The sequence below is a fragment of the Lactuca serriola genome, chromosome 7 (genome assembly GCF_051521515.1).
Source record: "Lactuca serriola cultivar US96UC23 chromosome 7, Lser_US96UC23_V15, whole genome shotgun sequence".
Lineage (NCBI taxonomy): Eukaryota > Viridiplantae > Streptophyta > Magnoliopsida > Asterales > Asteraceae > Lactuca > Lactuca serriola.
Window position 1 is genome coordinate 62,567,967 of NC_136414.1, and position 14,359 is coordinate 62,582,325.

At 32.9% G+C, this 14,359-nt stretch overlaps 3 protein-coding genes and 1 non-coding gene across 5 annotated transcripts; 1 reads left to right on the forward strand and 3 right to left on the reverse strand.

Moving 5' to 3' along the window:
* Window positions 1-822: 822 nt before the first annotated feature.
* LOC145065037 (uncharacterized) lies at window positions 823-2,024 on the reverse strand. The gene is made up of 2 exons (XM_079012380.1): window positions 1,885-2,024; window positions 823-1,632 (listed from the first exon to the last, which is right to left on the reverse strand). The coding sequence occupies exon 2, from the start codon at window positions 1,624-1,626 to the stop codon at window positions 946-948; it is 681 nt and encodes a 226-aa protein (XP_078868506.1). The 5' UTR covers window positions 1,627-1,632; window positions 1,885-2,024; the 3' UTR covers window positions 823-945.
* A 3,068-nt stretch (window positions 2,025-5,092) lies between these two features.
* Window positions 5,093-6,453, reverse strand: LOC145061295 (uncharacterized). The gene is made up of 2 exons (XM_079008734.1): window positions 6,243-6,453; window positions 5,093-5,956 (listed from the first exon to the last, which is right to left on the reverse strand). Exon 2 carries the CDS (start codon window positions 5,948-5,950, stop codon window positions 5,267-5,269), a length of 684 nt encoding a protein of 227 aa, XP_078864860.1. The 5' UTR covers window positions 5,951-5,956; window positions 6,243-6,453; the 3' UTR covers window positions 5,093-5,266.
* A 1,084-nt stretch (window positions 6,454-7,537) lies between these two features.
* On the reverse strand, window positions 7,538-9,793 carry OTP82 (Tetratricopeptide repeat (TPR)-like superfamily protein). Of its 2 annotated transcripts, XM_079008733.1 has the most exons (2): window positions 9,481-9,650; window positions 7,538-9,365 (listed from the first exon to the last, which is right to left on the reverse strand). In XM_079008733.1, the coding sequence occupies exons 1-2, from the start codon at window positions 9,498-9,500 to the stop codon at window positions 7,580-7,582; spliced, it is 1,806 nt and encodes a 601-aa protein (XP_078864859.1). In that variant the 5' UTR covers window positions 9,501-9,650; the 3' UTR covers window positions 7,538-7,579. The 2 variants fall into 2 exon arrangements, with proteins under 2 accessions (XP_078864859.1, XP_078864858.1); XM_079008732.1 differs by having other exon boundaries at window positions 7,538-9,793.
* Window positions 9,794-10,658: 865 nt separating this feature from the next.
* LOC145065070 (U6 spliceosomal RNA) lies at window positions 10,659-10,761 on the forward strand. Its single transcript, XR_013688222.1, has one exon. It is a non-coding gene; the product is annotated as a U6 spliceosomal RNA (small nuclear RNA).
* The last annotated feature ends 3,598 nt before the right edge of the window (window positions 10,762-14,359 follow it).

Genomic DNA, 14,359 nt, shown 5'->3' on the forward strand with positions numbered 1-14,359 from the left:
CCAATCATTAGAATATTGTTCATCGCTATTCAAAAGACAACTTTCTATAATGACAGATCTATCACATTACGTTCACCAATGGTTACCTTGTTCAAAAATCTTACAAAGTAATTAATTCAAAACCATTCCCCATTTTGTAAATCTTGTTGAAAGACATGTACTTTGATTACATATAAATTGTTATAATATGATTGAATGTTGGCTTTAGGTATTGATTCTAGTAAACTAGATTAAAGAAGCAAATGATAGTGAGAACGTGGAGAATCTTAAACAAGAGTACATATAAATTACGACATAAGATGATTTTGTTCATCTGACACATAAAAAACACACATCGATAGAGATGATAGATTCCGACATTTAGATTGATGGAGAGGATGACAGTGTCTGACATTCAATGATTTTCGATATGAATATATGAGAGTGGTAGAGATGTGTAGGTGGGAGTGTTTAGGTTCTTAGATTAGACATTGGTGGAATAGTAAAAAGAGTGAGACATATTTTCTATAAGATGAACAAGATATTAATGGGTGATGTGAGGTGAATTTTAGTTTAAATTTTTTTTAGTGAAAAAATTAAATCATATCAAGAAAACCGTCAATTATAAGTCAGTGTCCTTTTTAATAGATAAAAATGGATTTTATAATTCTAAAATACACACACAAAAAAATGATAGTTGGTCGGATTAAATGACATTAACCTCTTTACCTAGCCTAAATCATAAAATGTCATATTTGTATCTTGTTCTGCGACATTACCCTTAATTTTCTCATCAGTAAATCGCAAAATATGATAAACCCAAATTCATGTTCACATGAAAGATGAAACAAAACACCATCTCAATTAACTCCTGATAAAGTCTTTTTACAATATATTTCACATCTTTCAACATTCATCATCGTCATCATCATCATCATCAACACCATCGGACAACCCATTATCATCCTAACTCTCACCAACAACCGCGCCCCGAGCCCTTGCTCGAGACCTTCTCGAACCGTTTCCCGGTCTAGACATACTAACCACATAAGCCCTCAATGTTGATTCAAGTGTCCGCAAAAAATCCAAAAGATCGCTCTCTCCTTCCAGCCGCCGCCACTCCTGCTGCCGCCTCGGATCAACCTCCGATGGTCTTACCAGAGGGTGCACCACCCTCGCGTGCCTCCTTAAATCCGAATACATCCCTGAAAACTGACACGTTTCACTTGTACAGCTTCTTGATTTCGTGTTCATGAACTCACGGGCGGCTTCCACCACCGCCCACCCTTTCACCTGCCCCCGACAGAGCGGACATACCACTTTTGATTCCTGGACGGTGGCGGTGGACGGTGGTTCACCGGTGGTGGCCGGATTTTCAAAGGACTTACGGAACTGGTTGAAGCAATTGGAGTGGCGGAGGCTTGTGTCACACATGTAAGGGCGACAATTGTTGTCGTATGAAGAACATAAGAGAAGGATTGCGTTGTGAGGGTGTTCCATACATACAGGGCATCGAGCTTCTTCCCATTCTTTCAGATTTTGATCTTTTTCTAATCGCTTTGAATGACCGGTGTTGGTGTTGCATTTGTATGGAGAATGCCGGGACTTATCGGTGGACACTGAGTTGTCTCGTCTCGCCTTTGGCATTGTTATCTGTAAAAAAAACCCCTAATTACATTAAAGAAATAGGGAATGACAAAATCAAAATTCCACTAACGAAACCCTGAATCCAGAAATGATATCGTTTTACTTCAAATAGATTATGAAAGCTAAAATTAGATCAAAACATTGAAGCACAAACCCTAGAAAAGCTCACATTCAAAATATAAGCAAGCTTAAACATGATCGGAGAAGTAATCGAACATTGCAGAAGTAAAATGTGAAGATTTTCGTGGGAATTTTTACCTCTACGGCACTGATCTCCCTTGAATCAACGAAGAATGCTATCTATTCAACTCTCAATAACAAATCACTCAAGAAGAAACAAAACCCTAAGAACTAACTTGTGTGTATTATATGAATTTACCCAGAAAATACAAATTACTACATTCGAAGGATTTAATCCGGGTAAAACCCAGGGATCAGAAGATCCGCGTCGTTTTGCAAGTTTAATAAATTGAGCCCCAGTCCTGAAATCTCGTAGCTTAAACACTTTATGCCCTCAGCAACATTTCAGCAATGTTTGTTTAACTTGTCATATTCAGTCCTTTCTAACAATTCCTTGCAAGATTGAGTTAATGGGACACGATTCAACACCCTCCCTCGATGTGACTGTTGAAAAGGATCTATTAAAATTAATTTATTTGTTAAAAATACGTATTGATTAACATATCTACAAATTGAACAGTAGTATCAAATTTAATAATTTTTTTCGATCCAAATGTTATGAACTAGACTTATAAGAATAGATTCAATAACAACAATTCAACCAAAAGCTTCAAATACTTATTGATAACTTCAAATTTACCCAAAAGATTACAAGAACAAATAATAGGTTAGCTGATTCGAGATAGCTACTCTCCCAAGGAATAAATTCCAGATTCACAAAAAGATTGGTTGATCCTCACTCTCCCTATCCACTACCCTCTTATACTATCTGACATAACAAACTAATAATATGAAATGCCCAAAATACCCCTAATTCTCCTTGCACTAGTAAGATGATATTTATTTGTTAATTTTCCAAACTACCCCTATCTAAAATAACATGATGTAGTGGATGCATAACACCAAATATAATTGATGTCCAAATTATAATATAAAAACCATTAACGGGTATTTGGATGCGTGTATCACTTTCTCGTTATTAGGATCATTTTCATTTGTAGTAGTAACTATAACTGATATTTAAAAAAAAAAAAAAAAAAAAAAAAAAAAAAACTGAATGTTTGAATAAAGATAATAGTACCTAATTATCTTTAACTTAATTTGAGTCACTTAAATATATGACTATTTACTTTAAAATTGAACTACTGAATGACCCAATAATTAAAATGTATATCAAGTTATCAACTGAGGGTATGTTCCTTGAAAGCTTTTATGAGTTTTTAGATTTTAAAAATAATAATAATAAAAAAATGAAAAAGTAGAAGCTCACGATCTTTGAAGTTAGTCTTGAAAAAGCCTAAAACATCTTGATTTGTGGGTACATGGATCAGATTGTGTGTTTTTAGGTTTTGTCCAGAAGTGAAGAGATTGTGTGTGCATTCTTCTTGAGCTTCACTTGTAATCAGGGCCGGTCCAAACGTCTTGCGGGCCCAGGGCGAAAAGAGAAAAATGGGCCCCTAGAATAATAATTTAATTTAATATAAAAATAAACACATCGTTACAAAGTCCACAAAAATCACTATTAATATTAGAAACATAAATATGACCACAACATTATTTAAAAGAGAAATTAATATCATTTTAATTCAAATTAGTTCTCCTTCATTCAATCTAGACAGACTCATAGGTTTGAAAAAATTATGCATAGATCCTTTATAAGTTTGATTGAAGGCATCAAAAAAAAATTTGTTTCTTCCTTTTCTGGATTCCGGATAAATTTTTTTGGAAAACATTGTAGATTGTAAATAGTTAAACACTATCTACTCATGGGAAAATATTTCATCTGATTTTTGGTATATGACTTATGTCTCAAAGTTGTAGAAGCCTAATATCATATTCAATTTAAATCAAGGTGCAACTGCAAATTAAAATCAGAAACAAACAATTAAACATCTGAAAATTAGAACTGGATTTAAAGTTTTGAATTCTGAATCATATATCAACAAAAAAATATTACCTTCTTAAGAAAAAAAATCTAAAATGTAGGTAGAAGATATAGAATCAAGTCTCGAGAAATCTGAGAACATCCAAAACCAGAAAAGAAAAAAAAAGTATATAAGCTTTCAGCATTTGATTAGATACCAGGACTAGGAACGTAAAATCAAATCAGAAACAACACTAAAACATCAGAAAAATTAGAATTGGATTTAAATTTTTGAGTTCTGAATCAGATATCTACAAAAAATTACATTGTTAAGTAAAAAATATGAAACGTAGGTAAAAGCTAGAAAGAATTAACAGTCCAGTCTCCAGCAATCCGAGACACAGATGCACAAACAAAATAAATAAATAAATAAATAATATAAGAAACATGAATAAGAAATCAAATCAGAAACTAATAATAGTTGAAAAACAAAAGAATCAGAGGAGAAAAAACAAACAATAAAAATCTATAGCCAACCTTATGGTTTTTATCTCATTCGCCGGGTGCTTTGCAAATTTGCATTCACTGACATAACTGATTATAATCTGAAGGCTAGTAAGAGACTATGAGAAGGGAAGAAGTCGCACGACATAATTGATCATGAATCATTATTTTTATTAAGATTCACGAGGTGTCGATTTGATTAATTGGTTCCCACTAGATGTAGAATCCTGAAAGATGCCCTAAGCGGCAGTATTTGTTTAACGTTGCTTCAAAACGCATTCCAGAGTCCACATAAAAAGAGGTTATTTCATTGAGCTAAAGTTAGGTTAATTTGGTAATTGGGCCCTTAGAAGACATATACATAAAATTTATTTTTTATATATGTATATATATTATATATTTCAAAAATTTTGGACCCCTAAAAGTCGTGGGTCCTGGGCGGTCGCCCGGGTTACTCATCGTCAGGACCGGCCCTGCTTGTAATGAATGGAAGTCTCATGTATAGATTTTTTTTTAGAATAAAAGATGCTTATCCTAATAAAATATTAATCATAATTTCGAGTTTTAATCATAATTCACAAGTAAGGTCAATTCGGAAGAATAAACACATTACATAGTATTTTAACAGTCACAATTACAAGTCTTAACCATAAATCTTAATTCACAACTAAAATTGATTTATTATATATTCTCAAGAAATATAGATACAAAAGAGCTATCAAACGTACTCCTTAACAAATACATTACAAAGTCGTAATGTATATAGTGGTTAATTTACTTAAATAAAACATCATAAAATGTCATTTTCATCTTAAATAAAACACTAGCCCTAATTTTTTTCAATGACCTTTTCTCTTCACCGAATCGCAAAATGTGATAAACAAATAACAAATAAACCGTCAATCAAACCTTCAGACATTAAACAAAACCTTATACCAATTAACCGATAATATCTTTTTACAATATATTAATATTTCACATCTTTCAAGATTCATCATCATGACCCGATCTTGGCCGACTCAACTGAAACAAATTATCCGAGCCCAAACCCGAACCACCATCGGGCGACCCGTTATCATCATAACCCTCACCCTACAACCGTGTCCCGAGCCGCCTCCGAACTGTCACCTCAACCACGCCTGAACCGTTTCCCGGTCTTAAAATTGTAGTCATAGAAAATCCCCAAGATTCCATTGATGACTCAAGTATACTCAGCAAATCCCCAAGATTCCTCTCGCTTTCCAGCCGCCGCCAGTCCTGCTGCCGCCCAGGATCCGCCTCCGATGGTCTTACCAGAGGGTGCACAACCCTCGCGTGCCTCCTTAGATCCGAATACGTCCCGGAAAACTCACACGTTCCACTTGAGCAGCTTCTTGATTTCGCGTTCATGAATTCACGGGCGGCTTCCACCACCACCCACCCTTTTACCTGCCCCCGACAGAGCGGACATACCATTTTTGACTCCTGGACTGTGGCGGTGGACGGTGGCTCCGCGGCGGTGGCAGGAGTTACAAAGGACTTGCGGAACTGGTTGAAGCAATTGGAGTGGCGACGGCTTGTGTCACACATGTAAGGGCGACAATTGTTGTTGTGTGAAGAGCATAAGAGAAGGATGGCGTTGTGAGGGTGTTCCATACATACAGGGCATCTAGCTTCTTCCCATTCTTTTAGATTTTGATCTTTTTCTGATGGGTTTTTGTTTTTGGTGTTACATTTGTATGGAGAACGCCGGGACTTATCGGTGGACGCTGAGTGATCTCGTCTCTTCTTTGGCATGGTTATCTGTAAATACATCGACATGAAAACTTACTTGAAGCATATAAAAAGCCCTAATTACATAAAGAAATCGGGAATGGCAAAATCAAAAACCCATTAACGAAACCCTGAATCCAAAGTTGCTTCCAGGAGAAGAATCGTAATGATCTCGTTTTACTCAAATAATTACAAAACCTAAAATCAGATCACAAACCCTATAAAAGCTCACAAGCAAGCTTACACATAACTAATACATCAGAGTAGTAATCGAACATCGCAGAAGCAATTATGCAGTTTTTCGTAGGAATTTTACCTCTACAGCAGTGATGTCCCTTGAATCAACGAAGAACGCAATGTGGGTTAAAGAAATTCAGAGCGATTAGGACAGCTTTTTGTAGGTGGAAGAATTATACATTGGGGAAGGGATTCAGATTATGTACGGAAGAAGAAGAGGTGTGGCTGTGTGCTAACGTGGAGGAGCACTGTCGTTTCTGGCCCCGATTATTTGAATTTTAATTCGCTTTTGAGTCCGCGCCTTATTGTTTTGTGGTAATTGCTTTTTCCCATTTCGACCATTAACATTTTCAACCATAGACCCTTTTCAACAAAACTTAAATAGAACTATATACAATATTATGATATAAAACTAGACATTTAATTGAAAAACAGTGATATTAAACACTTTAAAATAAATATTTCGGACATAAGTAGAGAGAGTCTTTTTAGAAAAAACCAAAAAAAAAAAACTCTGAAATTTAATGATCAAATCTAGAATGGAACATTTGGGGGTAAGTTGTCATTTTTCAAAAAGACAAAACCATGTTTTTTGACTGTCATTATTAATTGAGTTAGTTTCACATGTGTATTAGAAATTTAGAATAATCTGAATTTGTTTGTTTGTTGATAATTGTTTTGAGTTGTATAAATTAGGTTTGTAATTACCATTATGAATATCATTAAAAATTGTATTGAATTATAAAACTGTGATTGTAGTTGTAATTGCAAAAATTGACTCAATAAGGCAATAACCAAATTTTTTAGATCCATGTATTTCGTTACTCAAATTATCAAATTAAGTTGGACATCCGTGAGTTTGAGTTCTAAAGTCGCAATTGTAACAAGGTATGTAAACAAATCCAAGAATTCAACAACAATATCGAATGAGGCATGAATCAAGCATCGGAAAAAGGTTGTTATAGCTAACAAAAATCTTCGGACTTAAACGAGCCTTTCCAAACGAGAGGATGATACATGAAACCTAACAACACGGAGGAAATGGACTTAGAGTATCGCATCTGGTGGTTTTTTGGTTACGAATCTTGATAAAATTAATTAGTGTTTATTTTATTTATCTAAAAGTTTACTTTATTTCCTTTTATTAGTACTCTCATAGTCTCCTTAACTCATTAGGAGTCTTCATTAGGGATAAAAATCTATAACCTTCTAATTTTGTTTTACTTGCAAGTTTATATTATATTTATCATTAATCATATTTCACCTCTACCATTTTACATAAGTGAGTTAAATTACCCTATCAAGATTTCTTTTTGCACTAACTACTTCAAGGGTTTCCTTAACAAATTCTCCAAACTATTTTAACAACGCAACTCAAATAAATCAACATCCTTTCAAGTTCAAGAACATCATTCATCACCATTGATCCATACAAGAACAAATCCCATTTTTGAAATGATGAAACCTATTCCTATCCCTAGCAATAATCTCCCTCTCAAAAATCTTGGAAATCAACTTCGTAGCCGAATGACAATTACCACAAACACGCAAATTCTTCATTATCCTAATCGTTGTCCCTGGCTTAGTACTAATCAACCCAAAAGCAATTGCTAATCTCTCACTATGTTGACATAATTGCCCTTCCTTCCATTCATCATCCATATCATAAAGCACTAAAGATGTATCCAAAACATAACCACTCTTTTCAAGAACCCGATTAGTTTCTTCCAACATTGCATAGATTTGATCACTCATGGGATGTGTTCTATCACTTGCAAGAAACTCATGAACAACACCATCTATTTCAATCGAAGTACACCCAGGAATTTTCTTTGATCCATCATCTTTAAATTTAGTTCTTATTCTTGCCACATCATCCCATTGTCCATTTGCAGCATAAAGATTTGATAACATCACATGAGCACCCGAACTTTCGGGGTCCAATTCTACAATTTTCTTGAAAAAGAATTCACCCAAAAGGGTATTTTGGTAAAATGTACATGCCCCGAGAAGTGAACCCCAAATCGCACCATCTGGGTTCACTTCCATTTTCTTGATCATATCCATGGCTTCTTCAAACAAACCAGCTCTACCTAAAAGATCAATCATGCATCCGTAATGTTGTAGTTTGGGTGAAATCTTGAAATCTTGGATCATGGAGTGAAAAAGGTGGCGACCTGAGTTGACTAGTCCGCCATGGCTACATGCTGATAGAACACCAACAAAGGTTATGTCATCAGGGGCGAAACCGTCATTTACCATTTTCTTGAAAAGTTCAATGGCTTTGTGGGCTTGTCTATGCATGGCTAACCCTGAAATCATCGCGTTCCATGAAGCTAAACTTTTGTGTTTTAAACTCTCAAAGACTGATTTTGCAGCTTCAATGTCTCCACATTTAGCATACATATCGATTAGACTAGTGGAAAGAGAAGGGTTAGAAGATTCTGGAATGTTCTTGTTGATATAAGCATGGATCCATTTGCCAAGATCAAGTGCACCCATGTGAGCACAAGTGGGAAGAATGGTCAACAATGTGACTTCATTAGGTTTATGGTTTGATTGTAACATGATTCTAAAGAGGTCCATGGATTCTTTATAATGGTGTGTATGTGCATACCCACCTATCATAACATTCCATGTGATTATATTCTTATTGTTTATGCTATCAAATAAGCTTCTAGCTTTCTGTAGCTCATTGCATTTTGAGTACATATCGATTAGGGCATTCACAAGGCGAAGGTTTGAATCAAGTTTATTGTTAAAGATCCAAGTTTTGATGTGTTCACCTGTTGTAAGACAACCTGATTGAGCACAAGCAGAAAGAACTGTCACTAGTGTGCTCTCATTGGGTTTGATTTTGGCGATTTGCATCTCTTTGAACAGATCTATTGCCTCTTGGAAGCGTTGGATTTTAGTATGGCCAGCTATGATAGAGTTCCATGACACTACATCTCTAAGAGGCATTTCATCGAACAGTTTACGAGCGTCTTTGAAACGCTCTCGACTTATGTACCCTGTGATTAACGCTGTAAACGAAACAGGGTCTCTCAGAGGACTTTTTTCGAACGCTAATCTTGCATCATCCAATTCTCCACTTTGAGAATAGAAATTAATCAAAGAGGTGTGGATGAACACATCGTAACCGAGTCCAAGCTTCAAAACATGTCCATGAATCTGTTTCCCTTCGTTTATCCCGTCGATTCTTGCACAAGATTTCAAAAGAGAAGGAAAAGTATAAGAGTTTGGTTCGACATCGGATAAAAGCATGAACTTGTAAAAATCAATTGCTGAAAACGGTGATGAATTTAATGAATAACCTCTGATAATTGTGTTCCATATGATCGGATCAGGCTGTTCTTCAATGGTGTCAAATACTGAAAGGGCGTATGAAAGGTCGCCATAACTGTTGATAGCACAAAAATGGAGAATCTTGCTTAAGGCAAACTGGGACTTGTGGAGGCCGTTTTTTATCATTTGAGCATGAATTTGTTTGAATTCTTCCATGTTCTTGCATTTTGAAAGAAGATTCAGAGATTGGTGGTTTTGTGGTGGAGTAATGGATGAAGTGATAAGGGAAGAGGAAGAGAGTATCATTGCGTTTTGTGCTTCGCTATAAAATGTCAACTACAAAAAATTTCACCAGGTTTATTTTACATAAGTCCTACATAAGTTTGTCAAACTTGTTTTTATATATTATAAGTTCAATAAACATAAAAACTTTTGTCATTGCTCGACTCCATTAGTAAAATTAACAAGTTACATGGTCTTTTAAATTTTGAAATAAGTTAAGTGACGAAATAAAATCAATTTTAATAGTCTACCGACTAATTTTAATTTTAGTCCAATAAAATATTTCATTCTTGCCTATCTCAATATAAAGCTACTAAGTCTATTGTTTGGTTGATTGGTTCATGTGGAAATCGAGTGTTTGGCATAAACATGTATGGTTTAATGACCTAATTGGATTAAATATGTTAGTTTGGCGTAAACATGCAATTTCAGTGACCTAATTGACATTAGTTTTATGACATATCTAACATCAAGACTACACATAACACATGCACATATTGCACTCGCTACCGAGCGACTTTAATTACAAGAAGGGATAATGACTTAGAAGGGTAATTAGGTTTCTAGTTTGTCCGTATTAGATCACTAAGGTTTTTTTTTGTGCGTATTAGACTAATATGGTTGATAGTACCGTTTTGAAATAGTCTTTTTTACCGGTTTTTTCCTGTTTAACCGGTATAAATGACTATTTCTAAACGGTAATAACAACCATATTGGTCTAATACGCACAAAAAAAAAATTAGTGACCTAATACGGCAAACTAGAAACCTAATTACCCTCCCAAGTCATTAACCTTGATTTTAAAGACATTGAGAATATATGGCCATCAACAGTGAACTAGTTCGTTTAGAACTCGCGTTGTCCCATATCGACCAGAAGAAGAACCTGCTACTCCTCTATATGACAAAACTCTTCATCTATAGTCGTCCATTCGGGGGCATCCGATAAAATTGGAACGATACAGAGAAGATTAGCATGACCCCTACGCAAGGATGACACACACAAATTGAGAAATGATCCATTTTTTAAACCCTTTCGTCGTCTTCTCTGAAACCCTAATTCCTTTTTCAAATGCTAATAGAGTTCAATTGCAATTCTTACGTTTCAGTAGATGAACTATTGAAGTCATGATCAGACAACATGTGGATTACATTGTCAGATTGATCTTCTTGTTGATGTCTTCAACCATTTGTGGCAAGTAAGGGTGATCTTTCTTTCTACAAAGTCTCATTTAAGTTTTTTTTACTTTTCCTGTCATTAAGTTTCATGCTTTATAAACTTTCGTTTATGTGTTGTATATAGTATGTGTTTGTTTATGTGCTGATTTTTTATTCATTTTGCAACTTCAGTTTCTTAGTTAATATTGTGATTTTGTTGTTTATAAAATAATTGATAATAGGCATCCTTTGCAAGTCCCTGTTGGTTTTACATTTCCATTTGTTATCAAATGTAGACATTGATGGGAGGTATCAAAGTGAGATTGTTTTTGTACATATGGATGTGTTCATGTAAACATTTAAATGACAAAAAAGAAGTTATTGATAAAATGTTGCATATTTATGTAATGAAGATCATCAATCATATGAGTTTTTGGACTTGGAAATTTTGGAAGGGTTGTTTGATAAGTTTAAATGGAAGCAACTATTTTCAGTCAAACAAGTCAGTCACATTGATTAGTAAGCATGTTTTCCAAATAATTAGGTTTAATGACTTAGGGGGGTAATTAGGTTTTCAGTTTGTCTGTATTAGGTCATTAAGGTTTTTTTGTGCGTATTAGACCAATATGGTTGTTATTACCGTTTAGAAATTGTCATTTTTACCGGTAAGGACAATTTCTAAACGGTAATAACAACTATATTGGTCTAATACGCACAAAAAAACTTTAATGACATAATACGGACAAACTGAAAACCTAATTACCCTCCTAAGTCATTATCTCTTACAAGAATGATAAGTAATGACTCAATTAACAATATTTTATATTGCCAAATTACCAAAAGCAATAATGAGTTGTAATACCAAAAAAATAAAGCTTTAATTTAAGTTCTAACAATTTTTTTTTTGTTTTTTAATGTTTGATTATTTTTTATTTTTAATTATATAAAAATAATTGGATTTAAGTTTGCAATAAAAAGTCGTTTTTTACTTGGAATAATGTAAACTTACGTCATGTTTCACCGAACATCTCTAATGGAAATATTTTTTTAGAGCTTATTATTATATTTTTTTAATTAATCACTTATTAATATTAGACCATATAATTTTTTTGTTTTGTTTTTTCTTTTGCCACTCTCTATATAAAATAGTCAATATAGTTAATATATAGTCACTGTATATATTAAATAGTCGATATATATTTTAATATAGTCGATATATATTTTAATAAGTTGTACATCTAACTTTTTAATGATGTTTTCTTTTATCTTTTAACTATAATTTCGTTTTTAATATTTGTTATCTTTTAACTAATAAATTATTCTTATTAAATATTTAATGACATCTCATTTATAAAATATAAATTTTATAAGGATATTATAATATTTTCAGAGTTTTTATTTTATTTTGTAATTATAACTTTTTTTATGTTTTTTTTTTATTTTATATATATAAATAAAGAAATGATATAGTCGTATTTATATGTTTGTATTAAAGTATGGTTTTTGTTTAAAATTTGACTACTTAAATGAAAGGTTTTATTAAAAAGTTTTAGAAAGATAATGATATATTAGTTATTTATTTTATTGTTTTAAAATTATGTTAATAAACTTAATCATTTGAGTGATCATTTATTTTGAGGTTAATATTACTGAAATGACGAGTTAATATTTATTTTAAGAATAAGAGAGTATAACGGTTAGAAATGCTCTAAGGTTTTTATAATTGATAATGGTCATTAAACTTGAACTTTAAACCATTTGATTTGTTCGTGACCCGGAGTTGTTGAAAATCAATTAAATGGCTATCTACCATTATAGAAGGAAGTCAAATCCAACCTTTCTTTTTCACGGCTAAAAAAATATATTGTATAACACAAATGTGGAAGCAAATATTGTATAAAACAAAATGTGGAAAAGTAAGCATGCAAATATTATATAATACAAAATGTGGAAACAAATATTATTAACTAGTAATGAAAGTTTAAATCGTATCCTCTTAATAAATAAAAGTTTTTTTGCCACATGTCAATCTCTCATGAGTTTTGACACTTGTCATTTTATAGTATTTTTAAAATATATATTATCCACTTGTCAATTTTTGATTTGTTTCGATTTTTAAAATTAAAATCATATATATGTAAAGTATTAAATATCATATATATATATATATATATATATATATATATATATATATATATATATATATATATTAAATTGCAATAAATACGTTTATTCCTTTCTTATTTTAAAGTTGTACATTAAAAAATATTTTGTGTTTACAATTTTCTTTAATGTTTCATTTTTTTTAAAATCAACTCGTGCAATACACGGGTCTCACACCTAGTAGACGATAAAATGAGACGGTAAATATTGTAGAAGAAGAAGTTGTACCTTAGATTACTCTTATAATAATATACTTAACTACCTTGATTTTAAGCCTCTACGCTTTCAATATTTAAGAAAATATTTTCGATAAAAGTTAACTCCTTTGAGTCTAACCCTACGCTGTCTTATATATATATATATATCTCCTTCCTGGACATCAACTCCTTCTCGTATCATCAACATTAACAATATCCATCATCCTAACCACAACTTTCAATTGTCTCCTATTGACCTGTCCAAGCCGCCACAACTTTTTTTTACCTAGTTTACCATTGATGGCGTCACCCGTTTCTTATGAATCACAAACCCAATTACTTTGAAACTCTCATTTGGTTGTAGAACTTGCTCACATGTATATAATTCTATCCATACCATTTCCCTCTCTGTTTAAATTGCACAAGAGATATTTCATCTTAATTGTGTTGATTGATAACAATTTTTTCCTTCCAATAACCCCCTCTAGCCTCCATATAACATAGTATCAACTAAGTCCTAGTCTCTCCTAAAACAAAAACCAAAAAAAAAAAAATCGATAACAAAAAAACATGGCTCAACTCCTTAAATCTTATGAGAAATACAATCCATAATCATAAGGAATATTATAAGATAACAGACAATATGTGATGTATTCCAAATTACAATAGATTGAAAAGGGGTTTGTTATCAATTTACTATAGCTCAAACACATGTTATAATGACAATACATATCATATCATGATAGCCTGTCGTGTCGTAACTTTATGGAACCCTTCTCGCTTCCATGATCCCTCTAGATCGTCTCTTACGGTACACTAGCATACGCCTTCTTAAAGTCAATGAACATAATGACTTAGGAGTGTTCGTTTGGATGGATCGGTTTGATCCGATCCAATCAAGTGAATCCAAATTGATTTCGTTTTCAAAACATGGATCCGAATAGTCCAAACTAAATTCAAATCCGATCTGATCCGAACCAAGTACAATTCAATTGGATCGGTTTTTATAATTCGGTTTACAAAAAACCGAAACATTTTAAAACGACATATAATTATAATATTGTCCAACTTTACACAAGAAGCAAAAACAAATTATTTAGTTGTGATTT

What these genes read in the sequence shown, in the direction of transcription:
- LOC145065037 (XM_079012380.1), bottom strand. Translation starts at nt 1,626, where the DNA reads ATGCCAAAGGCGAGACGAGACAACTCAGTGTCCACCGATAAGTCCCGG.
- LOC145061295 (XM_079008734.1), bottom strand. Translation starts at nt 5,950, where the DNA reads ATGCCAAAGAAGAGACGAGATCACTCAGCGTCCACCGATAAGTCCCGG.
- OTP82 (XM_079008732.1), bottom strand. Translation starts at nt 9,757, where the DNA reads ATGATACTCTCTTCCTCTTCCCTTATCACTTCATCCATTACTCCACCA.